We start from the raw sequence: 26,626 nt of genomic DNA on the forward strand, positions 1-26,626 counted from the left end.
AACAAAGTTACCAGGAAATTTGCACATTACACATTAAAGTGGAATACTTAAAATTTGTGTCAAGGTCTTTTTTTGTTCATTCAAGAACTTGTAGGTTTGACACAGTAAAATGTGAGACGATGGACATATTCACCTTTTTTTCCTGTGCTAAAGTGAAAGTAAGCTCTTCTGTTAAACAAAGCCAGTGTTAACCTAATTTCTTCTGGTATATTTCATCTAAATTTGAATTTTCAATAATACTGACAGTATGTATGAAATCACTACCACAAAATACAGCAACAGTACTACAAATCTGGGAAGAATAAGATTTTTCCAGAAAGTTTTTTTTTCCAGAATATTTTTCCACTTGTTCTTCCTGCTTTAGTTGGCTTCATTGCATTCTGCAATTAGTACGTGTCAATAATATAGAAAGCCAACACCAGAAATGAGTTAATGCGTAGGCACAGACAGGATGCAAAACATCTTGTTAATGTGCTCTGCTATGCGTTTGAGGCCCTGCGCACTAGGGAAATAAAGCTACAAATTACATGAGGAATGTCTTTCATCCATTGAACTACTAGTAACGGGAGACCTGCAAGCTAGCTGTTACTGTCGTTATTCACACAGTATCCATTCATAGTTGTTAGATACAGAGAATGCAGCTGCATACCAGTTGGAAGATACTTCCGTACTTCTTCAAGCCTTCAAACTGCATTCTTCTAAGTCTCACTTCACGTATTACATGCCTTAAGCAGCTATGGCCCTAGATATCTTCCTTATTTTTCTTAGTTTTCTGTTTTCTTTGGAGTTCTGTTTGGATTTTGAAAAGATTGAAAAACATGCCACTGCTTTCAGTGCTGCTTGCACTGTTTTAAGAGTTTAACTTTATTGGAATTTCTTCTCACTTAGTTTTTAATTGACATTAAGGTTCTTTTTCCTCCTGTCTGTGACACGGTCTTCAGGGTGTTGCAGTACCAAACCAGAGCATAGAGGCAGAAACAGCTACCTCCTTTGCTACTACAGAGGCAGAAATTCATTTTGGGAAATGTTTGTGCAAGGAAAAGATGGGACTTTCTCAGCCCCTTCTCTCTTTCTCACCTCTTTTCCACTCCATTTCTGGTTGGTTGCTGTTTCATTTTCTCATCATGCAGTCCTTTAGACAATGGGGTCGATTTCTATCACTAATCATCAATAAGTGTTAGTTTAAATACAGGTAAAGATTTTCTTTTGTTTTCAACAGGTATATTAGAGTAGCAGTACTTCCATCCTCAGCTGATACCAGCTGTCTGTTCCGCACAAAAGTTCATCCTGCCATGGAAACCATTTTACTCAACGAGATATTCAGAGTTGCCATTTCCCAAGGAACACTGCTACAGAAGACACTGAGAGTAGATGTTTGTGCGGTCAGTCGAAGCCGTCGGGAAGAATGCTTGGTATGCAGTTTTACTTCTGGCTTTTTTTTGACAAGCATTTGTTCATAGTGTCCCCTTGTACTCTGATGCTCAAGGCCACTGAAATTGCACAGCACCTGCTTCAGAATTTCTTCTCTGCATATAGTTGTTACTTTAATACTCTGGTTTTCTCTGGAATCCCAGATACTCAATTTTATCCTGGATGGATGTTTCAGAAGGTGGCTTGATAATTCTAACACAGCATTACTGTAAGCTTTAATTATAGGCTGGCACTGCAGCTCTGTCGTTTTTGATATTAAAACATTATAGACTTCATTGCAACATTACACCAACAGTAGATTTTAAAGTGAAAGCTGAGAGCCAGAGTATGTCCAAATAAATCAACACTAACCCTCTTTATCAAAACTTGTCACAAAGAGCAAACTAAATTTAATTTTTGTACACAGTTGTAGAATAAAAGTTCACCTTTTTCATTTTTTATGATCTTTAGAAATAATAAAAGAGCATGATACCCATGGACTGGCTTACTAGATAGGCTTTTTTGTACTCCACTGTTAATTGCAGTTATCACCTAATTAGTGACTTTTCATTTACTTTCAAATTGCTTTTGCACTGTCTTATACAAGTCAGTTTAGTTTTTCACCAGAAGTCTGTTGTAGTAGAAAAGTAAGAGTTTTGGTTTAAATGCCCTGAAGAGATGCTAGAATTTTGATGGGACTCTTTAGACCAGACTGCAGGAGTGGCCTCTCACTTTCAAAAATGTAGGAGTTCCTGGGCCATGTGTTGGCCTTTCTCAGTGTGTCTGTGGACTGAATTAATCAGCTTTACTGATGTGAAGAAAACCAAGAGGTGTCCCCTTAGGTAAGAGAAGAGTCACAGAACAAAAATGCAATAGAGTGGAGGATTCAAAGGTGAAGGAGAAAAAAGAAAAAAAGACATAAGGGTTAATCACAAGATCAGAAGAAAGAGTTGGGAATAGCACCTCCGGCAGAAAGCCTGGGCATCACAACCAGTCTTGAAAAGGGCTGCTCGGCTTAGTAGCCATGAGGGTGATTTGCTTTGCCAAGAATGGAGGATTTCAATCTCCAAGAAACAGTCCAAGCACACACGTACTTTGTACGTTTTCCCAAAGGGTTTGTCCAACTGAAAGGGCTTCTTAATCTCTTTTCATCTGCTTCTTCACTGGTTAGAACACATGAGTCATCCATTACTGTTTTCTGTATTGATGATCTTTGTGGTGGAACAACTGGAAAATTAACAGTAATTGCTGCTCTGTGGGTTGACACTGCAGGTTTCACTGGCACAAGTTTTTGTTATTGAAAGCTATAGAAAGCAAATGTGTGCATTACAGAGATAGAGAGGGATTTGTGTTGATGCATGTGGGGAGAAATTCTGCAACCTGAAATAGAGTAGGGCAGATTGGACTTTATGATGGACCTTTCCATGTACTACTTTGGTTATTTTGACTAAGTAGCAGTGAAGGGAAACAGAAAATTGTACAGTTAAAAAGAGAATTAAGATCCACGCCAAATCTGTGCTGCTTAATTTACATGATAAATACTGCTGAACTTTTCAGCTGTCTTACCAGAAAAGAACTTCGGACTTTTTCCCTTTATTTTTGTACAGGCTGGAACTCAGATCAGTCTGGCAGATTTATCATTTTCTGATGAGACTTGTGCTCTGTGGTATAACCTTCTGTCTTGCAAGCAAATGCCTGGCAAAAAAAAAAAGGATCAGAATGAGGAACCCATGTTTCTTTTAAGCAAGCAGTCATCAGACTCATTGGACTTGGTGAGTGAAGTACTGCCTGTTACTGTAATAACAAGAAAAAAAACACAGGACCTAATTGTGCCATGGCACTACAATTCTGTATATGCTGTCCTGTTCTGTTTATAGTCTTTTGTGTGAGTAGCTCTCCTAAGGGGTTGCAAACTTGTTGCTAAGCGTGGGTAGGGCCCAAGCTTCTTAGTGGATTACAAAATTGCACTCTAATTCAAAACATTTCTGCTGTTTAATTTTAAAAATAAATGCTACCTAATGGCTTTGTTAAGATTACCATTGACTTGCATATGCATGTATTAAAAATGCTATTTATTGTCTGAATTTGCATACTTAAAAAAGTAATTTCACAGAAAATGCTGTTTATGCAGAACGCATGCTAATTCCTTTAGTTAAATAAACTTTTCTGCTTTAACACTTACTCAAGAGAACAGCATTAAAATGTGACTTTTAAGAAGAACCTGTTTTTAGCTAGGGATGTTACAAGCATGAGAGGAAAAGAGAGAGGAGTTATTATAGGATGACAGGAACATATTTGATAGTATTGTCATTAGAGAAACAATCTGGTTTTGACTGAGATTCATCCATTAATGTTCTACATGCTAACAATTCAAACTCACTATTTGTGGTCTAGATCGATTTTTGCTGGTACCAGGGAGCACCATGGTAATAGAGCTCTTGTAAGGGGGTCTTTTTTCCATTTTTTTTTCTTTTTTCTTAAACCTGGATTATGTATCACTCAGTTCTGGTTTTGCCTTCTCCTTCCTTGTAAGCAGGATGCTGTGTCAGCTCTGCTGGAGAGAACATCCGCTGAGCTGGAAGCAGTAGAACAAGAGCTGGCTGAAGATGAGGAGGAAGAGGATGAACAGGAGGAAAGGGGCTCTGAGGAAGACTGGTAGAGACATTTTTTCTTTACTATTCATGTCTGAATGATTCTGCTCCTCCCTCTTATTCACAGACAATGAGAGAGCAGTGTGGGGATGGGATTCTTGTTCCCTCATGTGGTTAACTGTTTTACCTTCTCTTAGGTTTACAGTGTCTTGGCTGCCCTATTAGTTCCCAGTGCTCATGCTCCTCCATGTACTTCGTTCCATGAAACGACTTGGGATGTCTAAGCCACTGGAGGTCTACTAGGATGTCTCTTATCTAACTGTGCTAATAAGTGACTAATAGGGTCTGAGTGGAGCTCTTCTGTCTGACAAACTCAGTGTGTAGGTGCTTCCACTGATTATCTTGTTTTTGAAGAAGCTGTGAACTTTTCTCAAAAGGATTTCTTGCTGAATTGCTGAGTTTTGTTCCAGTGCAATTTTTTAGCTTTATTGTTGGGGAAGGGAGGGACTTGTTTTGTGAATTTGTTACAACCAAAGTCCTTCACTGCTAACAGCGTAGGGCTATACAATATAGTGCAGTGTAATCGTCATGATCCTGAACTGTAGTAGAGCTTTCAGGATTTTATTGGAGCATATAATAAGTGTGCTTTCACATGAACTTAAAGGAAGCATTTCAGTGATAATCATTTCCCCATTAGGAAAATGCATATGTTATACATGAGTGAAGGCCTAGGCCTTCCACTATCTTTCCGTGGTGGGCTTTATCAGCTCAAGAGTAAGCCCAGGCTGCTTTTGTTCATGCAGGTTAGAAATGCTTGCAGAAGCATCTGATGAAATTGGGGATGAAGAGGAAGATGGCATTAAGCTGGCGGTAGAAGGCAACTGTACCGATGACACGGGGTTATTCATTGATGCAGGAGAAACTGAGGAAGATGAGAACAGACAGAACAGAGATGAGGCCCATGAAAGCCTGCAAGCTGCCGTCATACTAACACTGGTGAGCGTTCCTGTGGTATCTTACTAGGTCTGAAGTCCCGTTTCTGGGTAGTTAATTGAGGAATCTGCCACATCCGAGCATTCACAATTTGGTGTGGCATTTGCTGTAGCACTCGCGTGAACTTTTAGCAAAATTGGCATAGTCACTTTTGAGCTGTGCAGAAGGCATTTAACAGGCATGCTACACGGAACTTGTAAGTCAAAGACAATTAATTAAAAGTGTCAGTCTTCACCTTTTTTTTGTTGCGCGAGGAGACTATGCAAGGTACAGGAGCAGTTCAATAGTTTCAATCTGCACATAAAATATTTCTGCGCATCTGTTTCATTGCTGCCAATTCTTTTTTTTTTATCTGTTGTTTCCCTTCTAATAAACAGAGGCAGAAACAGAACAGGGATCAAGATCTTTAGTGAGGAATTTCCTTATTTCTAATTTCTATTTTTGTGAAATGCAAAATCTGGCTTAGCAGAGGAAGGAAGATTAATTAACAGAAGGCTCCAAAATATGTATTGAACTGCATACTGTTGAACTACCCACGGACTGTACATGTGATGCCTCCATTGGCATGTTCTTGTTAACTGTTTGCCTAAAACTATATCCTACCTTTCGGAGAGGACTTTTAGAAAATACTTCATACAGATGTGCCCGATATGATAGCACATAATCTAGAAATTAAACTTTTAGAACATATTTCTGTATCTTAATGAAAATGATGTTGCCTAAATAAATTAGTCCTATGGGTTCTATAAAACAGCAAAGACAAAAAGACAAGAATGACAGCTTGTTCCTTCAAGTTTGTAACTATACAAAAGTTTGACACCTCAGTGGACTTGCTGGAAACTGTAATTAACTTCCAATTAATGTGGAAAGATGCCAAATGAGCCAAGGCCATGGTATAAAAGGACTGACAGTCTTCTGGGTAGCAGACAAATATAGATCAAAGCTCTAACTCAGCAAGGGGAGACGTCAAGGAGAATGTCTGAAGGTTAGACATGCACATAAGTCTTTTGCAGTGCCAGGGCTGGGTGGACCTGGACAGTAAAGGAAAGACACTGCAGACCTGATTATAAACAAGCCACAGTATAGATCATCTTGTGCCAGATCCTCTCAGGGTTACAGTTGTGCTATGTAGGTCCTTGTATTTATCACCTGCACATTCAAAACCGTGAACTTCATTAAATTACCCCAGTTGAAGAAAATGCCCCAGTGCACATCAGAAACATCACATGTGCCAGCTGCTGCAGTGCTCGTTCTGTCCCTGCTGTCAAGATGATTGCTGCATGTAAGTACCGACGGCGCCTCCTACAGGGATGTCAGCAACCGAGGCTCCTCGTGACATGTGAGGGACAACTGTACTGGGCAGCAGCCCCTTCTTGGGGTAGGAGCCTCTGCCTGATTTCACATGGCTGGTGCAGCTCTGCACATCGCCACGAGGCACTGCTCTGTCAGCCCTCGGCAGATGTACAGAAGAACCCATCCCAGCTGCTGCTTTGTGTGCATAGGCACCATCTCAAGAATGGCCAAACCTTGCTGTTCTACAAATGCAGAACAAATCCAGTATAAATACAAATGCATAATAACTATCTGTGCAAATGGCAAATCAAAATGCTTGTTGTGCCCTGGTTGGATCAGAAAATCTGCAGGGCAGCAAAGGCAGAAGCTATGGTTCTAGAGGAGAGAGATTTACTTTCAAAGGCTGCCCAGACTTCCCTAAGTATTTGGGTAGTTTTGTGCTTCCTTGCTTGGTGTAGCATGGTGAGCAAGATGATTTTTTGCTACTGATCTTCTTCCGTCTCCTCCAAGGTGACAAGAATGCTTGTAAAATTCAAAGACAAAAAACCTATATAGTGGCATGTGTCCGGGCGTAATAGTTCTTACAAACTGAATTCCTTTTGATAGGTTGATAAAGAGACTAACACTGAGGAATCAGTTAACGAGGATGCAACAGTCCGACCCAAGGACAGAGCCAGCTGGAGCTCAAGACAGCGTCCCTTTGTCAGGAACAGCATGATTGTGCGCTCACAAACCTTCTCGCCAGGCGAGCGGAACCAATACATCTGTAGGGTAAGAGGAAAAACACTTGGCATGAAGAGCTATTAACTAAAGAGTCATTTAACTTCTTGGGAATGATGCATTAATGACAGTGAGTCATGCACCAATTTTCCCCGCAAGAGGCAGAGCCTGTGCTTTCTCTGTGCTTCTTCTTTCCCTAACTGACCTGGTGTGTAGTAGAATTGGCTTTCAGCAAAGTTGCACACTCTTGCAAAACACCTTTATGAGGACAAAAACGCATCCTGTTGGATAAAAGTAACAGATTCCTGTGCTGGCTCCCTGCAGTAAATGTTTCATTGCACGGAAGCAACTATAGCTCACACACAGCAAAATTATTTGTTAAAACAGAATGGAGTTCTCTGTAATCTGCCATTACATGAACATATTTTAATAATATAACCATTCAAAGGTAACCGCGTGGAAAGAGCTCAGTCACCAGTAGTAAATCTCACTTTGTTTCTAACTGGTTTTAAACCTGGACAGCCCAAGTCTTGCTGTAATTACCTCATAGAAAAATGTGTGAGTGCAGCCTTGGGGCTAATTTTAAACATGGCTTTGGCAACAAAATTCTCCAGTCTCTACAGATAGTAGTGTGGAAACTAAATAAATAAATTTAAATTATCAACCCTGTTGCTGCTAACCTAATGGTGAAAATCATGTTTACAGATTTAGGCATGGATTGCCAGCTCTGAATTGTAATTTACTCCCACAAATATGACTTCTTTAAATACCTCATGCTTTAATTCTTTTCCAGTACAGTTAGAGGTGGTTCCTTATAATTTGGAAATACTAAAATTGGTCACCTCTCTGTGATGATCATTGGCCTAAAAAAAGCTGTAGTCAATATGTAAATACGTAAGTATTCCTATATGTGAATGAAGTGTAGTACTGTACCAATCTTTACGTAGTTTGGATAGATCCCTGTCTGAATTGAGAACCTAATCTTCAGTTTAATTTCTGTACTCTGGAAACTGGTTGTATTGAGGGGGGAAGTAGCCTTAACTTCTGCCTGTGGGTTTTCTACAGGCAGTAGCACTAGATGTTCTGATGGTTGACTTAGCATAAATTCCTGAAGTTTCTGCATCCAGCAAAGTTCTGGGATTTTGTAGCTTTGAAATTTGCCAGAAGCCAGGTTCTGAAATAAGAAAGTTTGGCCAAACCCTGTCTTTCTCAACATGTATGGTATGGCCTAGAAGGAAAGTTGCCTGGGAAAAGCCCGTGTTTGCAGAAATCAGTCTCTTACAGCTTTAAAAATACTTGTGGTCCACTGTCTGGGCTCAAGAGTGTGCATTGTAGCTGCATCTAAGTCCATGAATAGGGCTGAACAACTCAGCCTTCCTCAGTCCTAGTCTCCACGTGTATTGCAAACATGTCCAGCCTTACATGTTCTGATACCTTACAAGAGGAAAACAGCCAATGGATATGCTCAGGCCATCTGTTCTCATTTCAGAGGAAATTGCTTAGCACTTATATCTCATACGATGTTACAACAAGCAAAAAGTGTGTGGTTTTTTTGAGGCCTAAAGGATGGACTCAAGGCCTGTTTGGGGCCGTTAAAAATCTCCCTTGAAAAGTGCTTAAAGAACATCAGTGATAATAATTATCCGAGCATAACCGGGGGTGAGTTCCCAGTAGCATTTCCATGGTGGACAGACTTCTCTCTAGAGAGGTGTGCTCATATTGCAAGTGTATTCCATTTCTCACCCCCAACTCCCAGTCAGTTCTGCGTAAGCATGCTTTAGGGCTCTGCCTTTGTTGGTTATGGAAATGTTAGCAGAATTAATTCTTTGTATCTCTCCTTTTCTGAGGAGGTAAAAATAAATATTCTACAGATGGAAGCTTTTGCTTTCTTTGAAGATTTACCACCAAGCATGTTGATGCATCTGACAGTCTGCATTGATTTACATGGAACTAATGCTATAATTAAGAAAACACTGCTGTTGTGCTGTGATGGGTATTTCTGAGAACTTGCAAGTGCTTCTGAAGTTGTAATACAAAAAAAATGTTTGTCGGATGAGTGCATGTCTACAGTAATTTACCTTCCCTTTGGTTGTTTGTTAATGTCTGCCCCAAGTAAATGAAATCCATAGTATAACCTGCAGTCACATAAAAGCCAGACAGTCATTTGGTCTTTCTTAATATCCAGTTACCTTCCTTGCATTCCTGAACAGACTACTTCCTATTCATTAAGATCGATGGCTGTCTTGGCCTAGGAATAGAATTTTAGAATAGAGCTGTAGTTGAAAAATGTTTTATTTTATGCTAAGAATTACCTACACTCAGTGTTTTTCAGCACTGAGATTTTCTGACTGGTTTTACCCCATACAGATGTATTTGTATGTGAAGAGGCTTTATATCTCTGTTCATTATGTACGTTTTGACAGTTGAGTCGAAGTGACAGTGACAGCTCAACGCTAGCCAAAAAGTCTCTCTTTGTGAGGAATGCCACAGAAAGGAGGAGCCTAAGAGTCAAACGGGTATGTACTGCATTACCTGAATGATTTAAGACAAATGGGGAAATCAGGAGTAGCAAATAACTTAAACCACGTGCTTTTTAATGCAAGTTCATGAGCAAAAGCGATGCAAGCACCACACACATCCCCTGTAGTCTCAGGTTGGAATCTCAACACAGCGGTCTTTGTCCTCCCTAGAGTCACAGAATTGTCTGAGTTAGAAGGGACCCTTGAAAACCATCTGGTCCAACTAATATGCAATGAATAGGGATGCCTGCAACTCCATCAGGTGCTCAGAGCCCCTCCAGCCTGACCTTGGCTGTCTCCAGGGACAGGCTGGACCAGGCTCATCTTTGCCCACTGACAAACATCTTTGCCCCAACAAAGGGAACCAAGGCAGCTGAAGCTGCATAAGTATGAACACCAGTAGTGTACATGCTGAGCAAGTTTGGGTGGAAATTTCAAGGATTCTGATATGCTTTTGAAGTTGATTTATTCTTATCCAAGAGAGTTTGAATAACAAATGGATTGAAGAAGAAAGAGAGTAAGATCACATTTTTTTAACATAGAATTTGTTATTATAAGTTACGAGGTATATTTTTAATCTCAATCACAAATAAAAATAAATACTCCTGCAGAAGGGTTGTTACCAGGTTGCAGGATTACATTTGATATAAGAAAGAAATTCAGAATATTCTGGGATGACTAGTTATACCCCACTTATTCATGTGAAATGCACGGTGAAAAGATATTAAATAAATGTGCAATACGCTAATGAAGAGCTTGTTGACAGGTTTAAATAATTGCTTGGACTTGGAAAAAGCAAATATTGACTAAAAAAATAATACTGTTTAAATCTGTGGGGAAGTCTTTTGTATAGTTTTGGGCTACTTGCATAGTTCTATCCTGAGGATCAGAAAAGGGTTTCTTAGTTTTAACTTTGTCATTCTACAAATGACTGGTGAAACTTTTGCACTTATCTGTAGCTACTGACTAAAGAGTAATTTCAGAATAGATGGATTTTTGGAGTTGGATCTTGAAATTGCAGCATTTTGCTGAAGGAAAACAAAAAATAGTCAAGCTTTTCTGACTGTATTATGTCAAATCCTCCACTAGCCTCTCTAGGTACTAATTTTTGTTTTCCTCTTTCCCAAATGATTCAGCCTGTTTGCCAGCCAATCATGCGAAGAGCTACGCAAGAATGCCCTGTGCGCACTTCCCTCGACTTGGAGCTGGACCTCCAGGCATCACGGACACGACAGAATCGACTGAATGATGAGCTTCAGGCCTTGCGGGATCTTAAGCAGAAGCTTGAAGAAATGAAAGGTAGAGGAGAGACAGACCTTCCCCTGTGCGTACTGGAGGATGAACGATTCCAGAAACTCTTGAAACAGGCTGAGAAACAGGTATGAGCAGCATACAGATTTCGTGTGAAGAAAAATATTCTCCTACTTTTTTTTCTTTTTTTCTTTTTTCTTTTCTTTTTTTTTTTTTTTACAGATTTGTTAAAACATTTTTACAGAATCTCACGTTTGACTACTTACACTATGTAATTCAGATATGTAAACACTGTTTCTTTATTAGTCAATATCAAAGTATTTAAACCTAGAACTTGAAATGTTATTTGACTGGTGCCACCTAAACTGCTCTCCTGGCCATACATATACAAAGTTTCATGGGTATTTTTTGTCCTTCAGCATTGGCTGATTTGCAGTCTTGATACAATTGGTAGCTAAGAGATCTTTGTACCAGGCAGGGAGGGGCACTGGCCATTACTTTCACTGGTGTAGGATTATGGATAAAGCAGTACATCCATCCTGGTGTATTTCCTTATAGAGGATAATGCCTGCAGATGAATACCAAATTCTGTTCTTCCAGTGCTTTTGTAAAGTCATACAAATACATATTCAGCATCTAAACTAATATAAGCTAAGTCGGGATGCCCTCATGTGGATGAAAGACAAGAAGCAGGATAAGAAGGGATGAGAGATAGTGGTGACAAAGTAGAACATAGGAAATTTTAACTTGATATAAGAAAAAGCTGGATGCTGAGTGGTTTTTGCTTTGGAAGTTTTGGGTTCTTCTTTTATATTGTGAGGGGGATTGTACAATGAAATAAGGGCCCAGAGAGGTTGTGAACAACAGCAACACAACAACAACAAAAACCAGAAATCAGCCTCCACTAGCTCCACTTTTGGAGATACTGAAACTTAATGGGGGAAGATGCTGAGTATGCAGCTCTGGCTTGATTTGCTCTGAGAAGGACATCAGATCAGAGTCATCACCCTCTGGAGCTCCCATCCTCTCAGTGTTACTCTGTAGACATCAGTACTCAATGAGGAGAGGTTGGCAGCGATCTTCAGGAGGGATCTGTGTTCTTCAGCTGTTCATGGTTGATGGATATGAGTGTTTTGATGACACCCACGTTATTCAAAATAGTAAAAAAAGGAAACAGATATTAACAAGGTGCAAAGGACCTCTTAATATGTAAGCAGCAGTTCAAGTAAAAATAGTAAATATCAGTATGTATGCTTGTGTAGGGCAGAGAAGGGATAATCCTAATATTTACACACAAAAAGGGCTCCTGAATTAGCTGTTAGGAGTGTGATATTACAGATACAAGAAACAGAAATGTCAGCACAAACATCACAGCATTCAGATGTCAAAAAGCATATAAGACATTGGGAATTACAAAGAAAGAAAAGAAAGCTGAAATGAAACAAATAATAATTCTTTAATGACATAAATGCATGTTACGTCTGCAACATAAAGATTGTTTAGTTCTGGTTCCCCATCTCAAAGTAGGTAGTGAGACTGCCAAGGGTGAACAAGTACAGTCAAGTACAAGTACAATGGTGAACAAGTACAGAGAGAGGAAACAGCTTCTATGTTAGGAATGGCCAAGTAGCCACCACTGTAAAATCACAGGTGGCAGGGAGGAGGGCAATCATTGCCTTTTTTAATACAGGGAATAGGGAACTGAAGAGGTAACAGGTGGAAATAAAGAAGAAGTTAAGAAACTGTAAAAAAAAGTTTTGACCAAACATCATGAATGATGCAAATTTGCAAAGTCAAAAAGCAGTGTGATAAATTTGTGGAAAAAAAAATCTAGCAGAGGTTATTAATTGTAGCAATATCACCTACGTCAAGAAATCCTTGACCATCAACTTAGGGAAAAAAGTTTTTTTCTCAGTATGTTCTCAGCTCAGTTCTTGATCAGTGCTATTGTCTCTCTCTCTCCACTCCATATCATTACAGCCTTCCCCTGCGGATCAGATCAACCCTGAGAATGCTATACTCTGCTGTCACTGCTTCCTCTTGGTTTAGCAGAACACAGCAGTCTAGAGAACATTGTCATAGATTATTTTTTAGATCCTGCAGGCATTATAAGGTCACAGACTAATGCAGCGGCTCTAAGTGCCAGGGTAACTGAGAATGTCTCAAGTGAAAAAAAGGAACTGCAGATGTGGGGGATGTTGAAAATCAGGGGCTGCTTGCTAGTACAGTTACTCTGCTTGAAGCCCAATACACGGCTCCATACCTTCCCTTCTTACCACATTTTTGTAAGTACAGCAAGTACTGTAGGTAATACCTACAGATCAGGAAACAGTAGGTAATGCTGTGCAGCAGAAACATTTACTCATTTGTCTTACATTCTCATACGAGTAAGTTTTTTCAGATACCTGCTGTCCTCTGAAGTACTTCATCTGTGTGCATCTTAAAAGGTTCCTGTGCCTAGCTATAAATATGTTATTTCTTTCCAATACATCTTCAACGTAGTCCTTAATAACACAAAACCGAAACAAAGACAACAGCTTTTTGTTAGACTCTTTCATTCTCCTATACAAAAACACACTGAACAAGGCAGGAGTTAGAGTTTCAGCTTTAATTTTGCTAAGCTTTCCTTATTGCTTGTTATTTCATGCTTACATTAAGCACGAATACAGAGATTCCTGTCTCTCCAAAGCCAGATTTTTGGCCCATAATGAATGCACGGTCAGAGTATTAGAATGCCTTTCTGTATTTTATGTAGACAGAGGATTGCTTTTATAAATCACTCAAGAAGCATGGTACTACTATAAACCTCATCTTGTATATACCTTCTTATGTGCATCCTCTTAGACAGACTGGGCTGAAGCCAAATCTACCTGATAGCACAGTGAAACTACCAAGTTCTGAGTCCTGCTCCATGTTTGAGGTTGCTGTGGCAAATAGGAGAAATTACTTCCCTCAGTTCTCCACTTCTCCCTTCTATTGGACGCTGCTGCTCCACACCAGCAGACAATATCTTGCAGCTTTCTGCAGCCTGCCACACTAGTTCAAAATAAGATTGACAGCTGTCTGGCACGTCACAAGTCTGTAGAACCTTGATCCCTCACTGTGTATTGTTAGCACAGACTAATTTCCTGCACATAAAAATTAAAAGTATTAAAAAATTGGAAAGGAGTATGTGTTTCAAACAGCAAGGTGAATGGACAGTTGGTATTTTTTGTTGTTAACGTGAAATGCAGTAATCATAAGAATCTCAGAATCAGAGAATCTAGAAATATTATTCTGTTAGTGTTTTGATGATAAATATTAGCTTGGGAGCTAAGAAAGACATATGGCCACTGACATGCAAAAAATTAATTAATACACTACCAGTTGCAGATTGCAAATGTATGTTTACTAACTAATAGGAAAAACAGTGTTTATAGGTTAATTCCATTTTAAAATCTTTTGCTAATTTGGAGTTGGGACTGAAGTTAACAGCAGTACAGGCTGATTGGAGGTGTTCTAAAATGGCATTCCTTCATACAAACACTGGACTACATTTCAGCAGATACAGGGTGCTGCTATCTGCTGGAAGCAGTTTCCTTGAATACCATGAAACTGACAGTGTGGTGTAATGGTTTTGTATTAGTTGGTTCTGTTGTTTGGGAGCCTACCGGGCTGAATTCAGATCTGGAGACATGAATTCCTACGTCTGAAACCAATTTAGAAGATGGCTGTTTCTGGCTTGGGCATGTGTTTTCATTTGAGGTAACAGACTAGCATTCGAGTCTGCATGCTCAAAGTTAAGCATCAAAAATAAGCCCCCAAGCAACTTCAAGAAATGTTTAAGAACATGAAGTGCTTCTGTTAAGTTTTGACAGCTGACAAAACTGAAGATGCAGTAAATAACCTCTGTGTGACTGTCCCTATAGCCAGGAGTGACGGTGAGTGTGCACACACAAGGTGCCATCAGCCAGCCTTGCATCCCACTCAAAATGAGAGTGATAATGCATGTGTTAAGAAACTTGTCCGCATCTCAACACCAGCCACTTTGTCTAAGACACCCAGATGACTGTCCACTGAAAAGGAGCTGCTCTTCAAATTATTGGGTGTTCAGATACCCTTGGAACATTTAGAAAGCAAAACAAGAAGAAAAAAGCAGCGCTCAATAGCAATTTGCCACCATGCTGTGGATGATACAGCCCTGATGGTGCTGGTGATGTGGCAGTACTCGCTAAAGAAGACTGTAATGGAGGCAGCAGTACTGAGGTGTGGAGACACTGTAACTTGCTTGTGGGCATTCATGTCAAGAAAGATCCGGGATCTCTTGTACCAGACTGTGTTCCTACCTTGGCTTTGATACTGCTGCAGTGCAAAAGAGTTGTTATCCACATGCAAAATCTATGTATTTTAAGCAGCTTAAATGAACCTCTCTGCTAGGACTACCACTTCACTACCATTAAGAGTGAGAAAACACTGATGGCTATCGCCAGATCAAGGGAGAAACAAGTCAGCAAGGACCTCTGAGATGGAAATCAGTGTCCATGGAGCCAAAGCACCTCTTGGGAGCTCTCATATTTCACCTGTTTAGTCCAAAGTTCCTGTTGCCTTCAGCTCTTAGTGTTTAGTAAGGGATTCATAGGATAAGCGAAAGGCTATTCCTAATCTGATTTTACAGATGCTAAGATGTATCTTTTGTATTCATAAGGCTATTATCTTGCATCTACATTTCTACCAGTTTGTTTTTATAATTTTTAATCCCTTATTAACATAATAAAGGAAGATAAGTGACTGTATTTCCCATTCGTCCTTGGTTGTATGGTGTTGGAAGTTTTATTTCAGTGGATTTAGCATCAGCTTAACTTGATTTTGGGTTATACCCTCCGTGTCTTCAAAGCATTTTTATAGTAGAAGACGCTGATGTGAAAAATGCATTTCAGAGACAAACAATTATTTTATTGCTTTGTTTACCCCCCAGTTCAATGTACAGTAAGCACTGTAGCATTTAAAATATTTTCTTGCATAAACTTACAGAACATCTCTAAGCTGAAGTGTGTAGTAACATTAGAGTTGCAGTTGGGTGAAAACAGTTGGAAAGGATGCATCTTCAGTCCCTCATTTTCTTTCAGACTAGAGCATCCTGGCAGGGCTTTTTTCCATACATTTAAGAAATAGGTTAATATGGTTTTATCACAATTAAAAGTGCAAGAGTTCACAAATGCTAACTTTGAAAGGAATGTTATCAAAACTTGAATGTGTATTCTGAGAGATATCTTTTTTTATTATTATTTGTCATTTCAAATTAGGTATAGGCAACTTTTTAAACAACTTTCTGAAGAGCTTGCTTTAGGAAAGTAAACTATTTTATGGGGGAATTACTGTCTCCCAGTATTAAAAAGACATTTTGTTTGTATTCGTTTAGGTACTAACTTAAGTGATGAGAAATATGTCTTAAACCACACAGTGCATAGTAGCCTCCTGTGATTGGCATGGTTTATTCCATTTATTTTTTATTTCTCAGAAAATGCTTTGTTATCTTATTTAGTGCCCACTGCTTAGGCTTGTGGTACCAATTCTCTCTTGTGTAGACATTTGCTTGACACAAGAAGTTGTCATTTCTGTGAAATAAGCAGTTGCTCATTACTAGCAAAATATAGTTATTTTACAGTTATTTTACAGGCTGAGCAGTCAAAAGAAGAGCAGAAGCGAGGCTTAAGTGCTGAGAAACTGATGAGGAAAGCTTCGAAGGATGTATGCCGGCTACGGGAGCAGAGTCAGAAAGTGCCACTACAGGTGCAATCATTCAGGTAGGGCCTGTTAAGGCTTTTTTATGTTCTTTTTAGTGTAGTTAAGTAACATGAATTTTTCTAAACATAATCAAACATGCACACTTTTGAGTTTCAAGAAACATCACGCATTTCAGAGGACTGGGTAATTTGCTCACATGACAAAGGCAGCAGTGTGTCTCTGAGCAGTGGTGATGGTGAGGAAGCAGGGTGAAGAGCTTCAGACCACTGTGGGCTGCTTGTGCATGCCTGCTGTCAAAGCTCTGATGACCCACAGGTCAACAGCGGGCTTTCAGGTTTCAGAGGTGCATACTGGCTTATGACAAGTGAGAATACCACATGGATTGCTTCATTTACCTTCTGCTGTTCCTGTGATCAAAAGGAGGAGGGAAATGCAGATCTCCCAAATAAATGAGCCAGGCAAAAGTACTGATTAATCAGTTTCCAGAGCAGATGCATACTGTTCCACTTTTCTTTTAGAGGACATTTGTTTCAGGCACCAGGCATCATCAGAAAAGATACTAATCCTTCCCCTGAAGGAAGGGTGTAGTAAAACTCTGTCCTCATCTATCATCTGATCACCACAGCATTAGCCAGGGAATCCAGTTTATGAAGTCAATTTTTACTCTGTGCTACTGTTTTCAAACAGAATTGAAGCTCAGCCAGGGAAAAACATGGTTTAGTCTGTTGGACAAATAGGCATCTCCTTTGGCCAAATTGTACTCAACCTGTTAGTTGGGCTTGGTATAACGATGTGGCCTCAAAGACAAATCACACACAAAGGCATTTTGAAGCTCTTAAGAAGAATATCTCTTCTGAGTTTTGATTTGTAAGCCCCCAGTATTTATCGTCTGCTTCTGGCAGAGAGGCACATATGAACTTGTTATGCTTCAGTAATGTCTCAGTTCAAGGAGACAAATGGTAACAGCACAGTGGAAGCAACTGCAGAATGGGATGGTAATTCTGCTTCTTGCCCAGACCTAATTTTTAAGTTCTCTTTTTCTGTTTCCAAATTCAGGATCAAATGTTTTGTTTGTGTCTCCCCTGGAATATCGTGACAGAAAGTGCAGCCGTTAGAGCAATATTTCAGTTGTGTCACTGTAGTTATTACCAAAACATTGGCTTTTGGAGCTGCTTTTTATATGAATGCGCTTAAGCAGGAATTGATATCAGAATGCCCTTGCAACCACAGTTGTAAATAAATTCAGTGTATTTTCCAAACCTGTGTTTTAAAAGACCATGCTGTAACATTAGCAACTCTACAGTAGATGACATTAGTCGCGCCATAAATGGTGAAACACTAACTTGTTTTGTTTGGTAATTTCAGGGAGAAGATAGCATATTTCACAAGAGCAAAGATCAGTATACCAGCCCTTCCAGCTGATGATGTATAATCGTGCATATTCATTCAAATGTTTTTTCCATTGCCCATTTTTTTTTTTTTCAGATGAACTTTGTATTTCTAGTGACCTGCTTTTACAGCTCTTCTATTTTACATTCAATATTGATGCGTTTATTTGTAAAATACAGCACATAGAATTGTTGTACGTCTAAAAAAATGACAAAAAAAAAAAAGGAAAACCAAAGTAGATCAATTTTGGTATACTGATGCTGATTTTGTACAGTTTGTATGTATTGCATGTGTTTTTATTTTGTAAAGATGGAACAAAGGAACAAAGGCAGTACTGGGCATGTATCCTGTTGAACCGCACTGTATTGAGAAATATTACGTTCAACAGAAGATTGTTTATCTTTTCACTATTTTCATGTGAGCAGACTGTGAAGATGGCTGTTTTGCCATGCAATATTTTTGTATAAGAGTGTGACTTTTGTAGTTTGAAGTTAACTACAAGTGTAAGTTTCTTTCCAAAACATCAAGGCTGCCTCACAACAGCTGCTAATTAGATTCATCACCCATATTGGAGTTTTTGTTTCTGAAAAAAAATTTCTTCAGTTCTTGTTCTGTAATACTGTGTAGGGAGAGACAAAATTCAGTTCTGTGAATGTACAGTACTTTAACCTGCACTAAAAGGTTTCTTGCATCTGTGGGAGAGTGGGGAAAGACAAGGCAGACAAGCAACCCTAAAAACTTCCTGTGAGACTAGCAAAAGGGCAGCTGCTTTCTGAACTGGACGCTGAATCAAATTGGTAATACCAACAGTGAAATCAGAATACTTATATCTACTGTACACTTAGAATGAGTTTCTCTGTATTAGTCTTCTGTCCTAGAGGCTGCCTTATTGCCAGCTAGGAGAATATGAAAGTGTTCATTAGGTTTACAGTTATGAAGAGGATTTTATGAAAGTATTTGTACCAGGAGAAAAGTTTGTCCCCAGTAACTTGGATATCAGAAGCTTGTTGAAGTAAACTCTGTCTGGAAAAGTAAAGATCCTAACTAGAAGGCACCATGTATCTCAATACAATCACGTTATCCACGTATGCATGGCCTTAATGTCTCAAAAGAGTTATAATTGGTGAGAAAATGGAAGTGAATATAACTAACGTTATGGTAGCAGCTGTCTGAAATTCGCAGTGACAATTCTGTGATGAGAGATCTGTGTGAGATCTGTGTAAGCCTTCCCCAAGGGCTTTCTTATGCACAAATACATCAGTTCACTTAAACATACAGCCAGATGTGCTATTTGGGGCAAGATGCTGGTTAAACATCATTTATGAATGCCTCACTTGTTTTTTCTTGGTTGGGTTTGAGATAACATATTTGAAAGGTCAATTAAAAAAAAAATCTGGAATTATTTAATGTAGAGGTGAAATGAAGGTTGACAGTTTCAACTTCTCAATTTGATTATATGTTTGTAGAATGATGTTTAGAGATGTACTCTGTGATTTTTCTTTTATTTATTTACAGTCTTATTTATGTTGCGTTTAATATAGTTCAGTTCTGGCCATAAAAATATTTCACATGTGATGCTATTGTGAAAAGTATTTAGAGCTGTCTGAATTCTTGCCAGATAAGCTGTTTTTCCTCATGTGTTGAATAATTTTCAAAAAAGTATTATCATATATTTGTAAGCATGGAGTAAGGTCAAAATTTAAGGATTGTTGGCCTTAGCTCACAAAACTCATTGCAAAATGTGTCTCGTTTTCCAAATTGGTAAAGTTAAATATATTTTTAGGCAGCTTTTAACAATTCTGCTTTTTTTTTAAAATAAATTTAAATTATTCGACCTCAAAACACTGAATAGAATAAGCTAACACATACAAATAATCCTGTCAGTTTACAATTATAGATATTACTCAAAGTAGAATTTACTCTGCACAGCAGAGTGTAACAAATGCAATTAGTTCTGTTTCCAGGTACCACTATCACTGCAGTTGCAGATATCAAAATTAAACATTACTGGTACAAGAATATTTAACCAAATGAGCAAAGGTTAGAAAAAAATTGTAATAGAAGGCAAATCAAATAAGATTTTTTTAAAAAATATTGCTATGTTTGTGCTGTATTAAATATCAAATGCTCAGGACTGAACTAAATATTTAATCAGGTTATATGCTGAATGTGGTTCTGTTCTAATTTTGTCTGTAAAAGTATGCAAATACATCACGTAGATTAACTTGTCTCTGCACTTTCCATGTGTTTCAGTGATTGGAAAATACATTTTTTTTTTAACAAAGTTCGTTTCCAGACCAGTGTTTTATTCAATTGTTATTGCTGTTCTACGTCTCTGTAGCAGCCATCTGTTGCTACAAAGTGCACATAGATTTGTCAATGTAAACTGTTTGCGATTTATAGAAAGTTCACATCAATCACTGACAAGTCTTAGGATAAGTTATAAAGAAAATGATGCGTACGCTTGAAGTTAATTCTTTGCATTCATTAAAGAAAAGCTGCACTAGCAATGAGTGCTTTCCAGCAGACAGCATCTTGTTACTGTTCAGAAATGCTCGCTTTCCAGAGAGCGTGTGTGGTGGTGCTGGGATGTATTCAGTCACACACACGCACACGCGATGAAGAGCACTGCGTGACACTGAGAAACAGTTAGTTTAGACTAGTGCAAATGAATAAAGGTCCACGGAATTTAATTTAAGGTTATGTTGAACTGGCACTGCAAACCCCTTCAGAACTTCAAGGCTTCTGCTGTTTAAAAGTGTTAGGTCTCCATGCATCCATCACAATTTTTTACTCATTTAACATGAAAAAACAACACCAACGCAGTCAAGCAAATAAGCATAAAAACACCACAAAGAACACTGCAACTGATCGGATTTTGGAGAAAAACAATGGTGACTTATATTGATGAGCTATGACAATCTAATTAAAATTGAAAGTAAGTAGAAATGAAAGGAACTGTACTGTAATAATCCCTCCCCCCAGTCTTGTAAACAGTAGCCAGTCTGTTCATTTTCTTACTGTAACGCAAGAGTAAGAAAACCAAAAAGCTAGCATGTACCCTTGTTAAAGTCTTCTGTTTCCAGTCTCCACCTGTTGACGGTTGTCTTGCATATCTGCCATTGTATACTGTTCTGGTAACTGATGGTCAGATGATAAGAAGATTGTCAAGAGGAGTAGAGAGCCTCCTAGAATTATAAAAAAGCCACCAAACCAACCAGTGAAGAGTGCATCCCCTATTTCCCATCTGGGCACAATCTCTGGGATCACTTCATCCCAAAATTCCTGGATTATCGTACAGGCAACCCAGGAAACAGGAACTAAGACCAGAACTCCAGCTATCCACATGAGTATTCCTCCAAGTAGTAACAGCTGTTTCTTTAGCTTCTGCTCTGTATCCTCTATCTTTAGGCAGTCCAAACCAAGGCTAGAGATGACAAGGCTCAGAAGTCCCAGTCCGTTTGATGTACATACTAAAATCCTGGAAATCCTGAATTCTATGGGTAAAGCTAGGAACGAATCAAAGTCTTTACACTGTGTTCCTCCTATGTCTTGGACTACACAAGTTTGCCAGAGTCCCATAGTCCAAAACTCCAGTTCATTTAAGTCTAAGCCGAGGTTTTTCCAGTCTGGTAAATAGTTACAGGTACCAGTTAAAATCCATCCTATTACAGACAGCAGCAATCCAAATAACTGTAGCCTGTGTCTGTGGACCAAGTCCATTTTTAGCAGTCAAAGTAGCACTAAACTGATGGCTTTTGAAAACAGTATTCTGCACATACTGAACGCTGGCAAATGTTAAAACAAAGCTTTATAACATATGAAATACTCCTCCCCCTCCAGCTTTATGTTCCCTGGTTCCATGGGCAGCATTTAGGGGATAAGGAAATAGTGCGGTAAACCACGAATTGAAGGGTGTGACCACAGCTGGGTTCACCTTTCATTTGTATGAGTTGGTTAATTATTTGGTTTTTAGTTATATACTTTGCTTTTCATCAACCTGCTAGAGCACTGAAACATTTCTGCAAATTTTGGCATCACTTAGTTTCTTATTAAAATAAGAACCACAAATACAGAGTACTTCAATATGACATCGATACATTCCTACTTAAATAGGCTGTCCTCACTCTGGCCAGTTAAATATCATCTACCTAAAGGTTCTGTATTAAACATGTTTTGCTGTAGGTGAATGGAGCCCAAGAAGCCTTTGGTAGAATGCATAAAATCTCAGTACCTGCATCAGAACAAGAGGATAAGTGTTTTTTGTCTCTGAGCCTATTTTTGGTGCGAGTTTGCAGATGCCAAAATGCCCAGAATGACTTGCATGAGCAGTTTTATCTGCTAGGTTGAGATCGCAAACACATCTTCTTGGGCACAAAGCACCGCATCATAATATCCCATGCACAAAAAGACATCTGCAAATTGTGGTAGCATTTCAGAAATCTGCAGTTTGCTTAGCACAATTTGCTTGTCCACAAAAAACAGAGGCAATGCATGCATGCAGAGCATTAAGGATGTGGAAAAAAGTTCCTATGTCACTACATTAGGCAAGTGGAAAATTGCGACAGGGAATCAAGCTTTGAGGCTCAGTTAGTTGATTTCATACGAAGAGGAAGCTTATTTTGGTTGAAAGCCAAAATGCCATGGTACATGCATATTCATTTTCAGAATTTTACCATGCAGTTGAGAAACAAAAACACCTTTTCTACATAGTCTATGAAAAAATAAAATTCTCCTGTGAAACATTTTAAGTAGTTCTGCAGATGAGAAAATACACCAGTTTCAGATACCAGTTATGAAGAAAACAGAAGTTTAGGAAACCAGCTAAGAAACAAAGAGTCCTTTGAATTGCTACTGGAACAAGCTGCTGGCTTGCACTAGAGTTTGGAAAAGATAGGGCAGTCCTTCTATCTACTTAAAGCCTTTGGTTTTAAGGCCTAGTTTCAGTTTCCAAGTGTTGACACTGATCTTGCTGTTCTGTTACTGCATAATGGATCGAAGATGGATGGAGTTCAGTTGAGCAGATTGTACAGTTAAGTAGGGATCCTCCTAGTATAAGACAAAATCCAGCAAGCCAGCCAACAAATAATGCTTCCCCCAAATCCCACCTGGGAACAATGTCTGGTATATTCTCATCCCAAAATTCCTGGACTGTGGAGTGGGCAACCCAAGAAACGGGGGCAATAGCTGTAATCCCCGACATCCAGAACAGCATTCCTCCAAACAGCAACAGTCGTTTCTTGTGATCCTGTTGTCTTCCACCAATTTTCAAACAGTCCAACCCAAATCCTGAGAACAAGAGGCCCAAAAGCCCCAGTCCATTGGAAAAAAACATCAAAATCCTAGAAATCCTGAGTTCTAGAGGCAAAGCTAAGAAAGAATCAAAGTCCTTGCATTGCATTCCCCCTTCTTCTTGGACAACACAAGCTTGCCAGAGTCCCATGGTCCAGATCTCCAGTTCATTCAGTTCCAAGTTAAGATTTTTCCACTGAGGTAAATAGGTAGTGAGACAGGATAGGACCCATCCCAACAGAGATAATAATATGCCACTTAATTGCACCACTGGTCGATAAACCAAGGCCATTGTAAGAGTAGTCCTAAAAGCTTGTGGAAGAAGGTCGCCCCAGCGGTTCTCTAACAACTGCTGTCTCGAGTGGTGGTGGAAGCTATGATGATTTTAGTTCTCTGCAGCCCCAAATATAAGCCCTTGCTATTAACCCTTTGTAAGCTCTCAAACACTTTTTTGTTCTTCACGAAGATAATGTTTCACATAAAGGATGAAGAACTTCACTAAACCATGAGTTAGTCTTTCCGATAAGGATTTGATCTGTTACCTTCCAATTTGCTTGGTAAAATTATATCCCAATGCCTGATGATTACAAGCCTGAGGATGAACAAAGAAGGCTCTATGACCCCTCACCCTAAAATACAACAGAAATCTTTGTGCTTCGATACGGATTAATTAGATTTTAAGTGGTGATAAAAAGTCAGCTCTGCACGCAACAGGACTTCATTGTAATAGCTAAATTTGAGATTTCAGGGATGTAAATCAAGGCCTTGTAAAGAAAGGTAGACTGTTTGCCTATAATCTTTATTCTTAGGCTTCCTCAACATACATAACGGCTTATCTTCCACTGCTCTGTTTTAAGTCCCAGCACTGTAAAAGACACTCTGTAAAAGATCCTTACGTTTCACATTTTCTACATTCATTTCTGTTAAAATGGGCTTTGTTTTGACTGACTCTTAAGGGGAAAAGGAGACGGGTATGGTCAAAGCGCCATAGAGAATGAAATCCTAGACATCCCTCTACCATAATGAACTCAGGCAGATCACCAGATGGTGTAAGCTGTACCTGCCTCAGGACTTCAGCAATACCACAGTAGCAGCTTACACCAGCCCAGTGTCCCCTTTCCTAGAACCCATGTCCCAGATGGCACAGAGCGTACACTCCGTGTCTGTCTTTTGGCTCTCAGTGCTCCAAGGGCCAGGGGATGTCTGGTGCTTTTCTGATCAAAGCAAGATATCGCTATGCCATTATCCTGCTAGCAAACCCTGCTTTTTCCTGCGGTCATGACAGCTATTCTTGTGCTTGTCTACTGGGTCAGCAGCGATTAGATCTGCCTGCTATTCCCCCTGCACATGTCACAGCACAGCATGTATGGGAGAAAGCTGAGCAGTGTAAACGCATGTATGTGTGTACAACCCAAAGGTTCTATCCGGTCTTGCCTTCGGTTGCTGGATGTGACAATGTACCAAATCAGAGAAATTTGTGTATTTTAATTTGTAGTTGTTCAAAATAAGGTATGGTGATAGAAGAGCTTAATACCGCTTTTGAAGTTTTCCAAAATCCTGAAAGGTATCAATAAGAAACTTAACCGTGAAGAAAGTCTCCTCTTCCTCATTTTTGCATTATTCTGTGTCAATTTCTAACCTTTGCAATTTTACTGCCACAAGCTGTGAGGAGCCAACACAAAGACAGACAATATATTTCCCCTTAGCTTGAGTACCAGCCTAGCCATATGACTTATACCTGGTGAAAAAAATTGCCATGCGCGAGAGTAGGAATCACTGAGGACATTACTGACAACCTGGGGAACAAATTGATGCAAGCGAGGCTCTACTTTTGGCCACCCACCAGGCATAAGGAATAAAAAAAAACCAAAACATCACATTCATTCAGACTCCAGATTGCACTTTTAGATTTGGCAATGTGGTTTCTCTCCCCCATTTTGCGTTCAGAGCAAGAAAACTAGTTTCTGGAAACCATCATGACATTCAGTGAGTAACTCCATAATGCCATTTGAATAATTTTTCAGATAAACAACTGCTCTTCAGGAGTGCTTCTGCTCATTCAGGAGCTACATGCTTATTTGACTTTTAAATCACGGTTACTGCCAATTACTGGCAGCCAGTCACGCTTCCCTTGCCTATGAACCTTTAACATTTTCTTCCCTGCTGTTAATTCCAACTGTCAATACAGTGTAAAAGCACAAGATCAGGCACATGAAGTCCATTCATTCTGCTAATGTTGACCAGCAGCAGCAGTATGCCAGCCTTCACATTTTCACAGTCAGAAGCACTGAGACTGCAGCACCAGTAAGATCTGCCAATTCAGCTCTGCAATTTACTGTTAACCACACAGCAACTCAGAGCAAGCAAAAGCTTCCTTATACTACTCTGTGCAAGATTATAAAAGAATCCCCTTGTAAAAAAAGATAGGTAAGACTTGCTTTGTTGCCACGGTAGTAACAAGGGCTGAAATGCCTCAACTTGAAACTTGCTCAGTAAGCCCATAAGCAAACAGAACTTGTAGCTGAACCAAGATTATGTAAATTCTCCTATCTTCTTTTCCACTTTTCCTCTCTACCGTTACTTATTTATTTCTCTCACATGTAGAAAATGCCACATTCTCTGAAGGATTTTATTTTGGTCAACTTGTGCCTGTGCAGAAGGTAACATCCCAGAGCTACTGCAAATCCTAGAGGTTAAAACTGGGGAATGCACAGCAGCCACACCACAAGCACCACGTTGATCTGCATCCCAGCTCTGCTCAGCACCAGCTGAACGACCGTCTCTGTCACTGAGTGCAGAACTCCCTTCAGTGTCTGCCCTACAATTCAGGGTAATTTGAAACATAAACTCTGCACACTATGATGTAGGAATGACAGTCCCACGTAGCCCAGAACACTGATAGCTGCACTGGCTCATTCAACACAGTGGAGATGGCCACTGCTGTCAGCCAGCAGGGCAGGACCACCCACTGGGCACCCGCAGCTGGTGCCAAGGGGCGAGCACGGGAGGGCTGTTCCCGGACAGGCCTGCCCCTCCTCCTACCCCTGCTCACCTTGTCAGCAGCTGTAGCAGGACCCTGTGTGACCGACAAAACCTCGCCCAGATGGAAAGTACAAGTAGGTACAGCTACTAGTGAACAGGGTGCTTTCAGAAAAGGAAGACGAATTTGATTTGTTTTTTGAGCATCCTTTTTTTTTTCTATGGATTTCACAAAAAGCCTGATGTAAGCGACATTCAGGGATGTCACCCTACAGTTCTTACATGGCTGAAATGATCTCTGTGTGGAAATCTGATCTGCAGAGAACAGATTTCTGGTCCCCTCGACAGCGCCTGCCTCGTGCAGGAACCAGCAGACTCTCTGTAGCATCACACCCCCCACAGCCAGGCACTTGCCATAGACACCCAGGCTGCGCGCTTTAGGTGTGCTGCTGTTGCCATTTGACT

At 39.7% G+C, this 26,626-nt stretch overlaps 3 protein-coding genes across 4 annotated transcripts in view; 1 reads left to right on the forward strand and 2 right to left on the reverse strand.

The window, feature by feature from the left end:
* Positions 1-20,174, forward strand: part of WWC2 (WW and C2 domain containing 2) — an 86,576-nt gene extending 66,402 nt beyond the window's left edge. Inside the window, exons 15-23 of one of the 2 annotated variants that reach the window (XM_042812399.1) lie at positions 1,220-1,412; positions 3,018-3,182; positions 3,947-4,065; positions 4,805-4,997; positions 6,894-7,058; positions 9,431-9,523; positions 10,663-10,905; positions 16,433-16,560; positions 17,867-20,174. In XM_042812399.1, coding sequence (XP_042668333.1) covers positions 1,220-1,412; positions 3,018-3,182; positions 3,947-4,065; positions 4,805-4,997; positions 6,894-7,058; positions 9,431-9,523; positions 10,663-10,905; positions 16,433-16,560; positions 17,867-17,933 — 1,366 coding nt within the window. In that variant the 3' untranslated portion in view covers positions 17,934-20,174. Of the gene's footprint in view, positions 1-1,219; positions 1,413-3,017; positions 3,183-3,946; positions 4,066-4,804; positions 4,998-6,893; positions 7,059-9,430; positions 9,524-10,662; positions 10,906-16,421; positions 16,561-17,866 lie in introns of those variants that run through there. The other variant, XM_042812400.1, reaches the window with a different exon arrangement.
* Positions 20,175-20,956: 782 nt separating this feature from the next.
* Positions 20,957-21,613, reverse strand: LOC122157150 (claudin-22-like). Its single transcript, XM_042812580.1, has one exon. It carries the CDS (start codon positions 21,611-21,613, stop codon positions 20,957-20,959), a length of 657 nt encoding a protein of 218 aa, XP_042668514.1.
* Positions 21,614-22,820: 1,207 nt separating this feature from the next.
* Positions 22,821-23,474, reverse strand: LOC122157124 (claudin-22-like). Its single transcript, XM_042812531.1, has one exon. The coding sequence runs from the start codon at positions 23,472-23,474 to the stop codon at positions 22,821-22,823; it is 654 nt and encodes a 217-aa protein (XP_042668465.1).
* Between the last annotated feature and the right edge of the window lie 3,152 nt (positions 23,475-26,626).

The sequence above is a fragment of the Centrocercus urophasianus genome, unplaced genomic scaffold (genome assembly GCF_019232065.1).
Source record: "Centrocercus urophasianus isolate 14NV4802_14NV808 unplaced genomic scaffold, USGS_Curo_1.0 seq_13, whole genome shotgun sequence".
NCBI classification, from domain to species: Eukaryota; Metazoa; Chordata; class Aves; order Galliformes; family Phasianidae; genus Centrocercus; species Centrocercus urophasianus.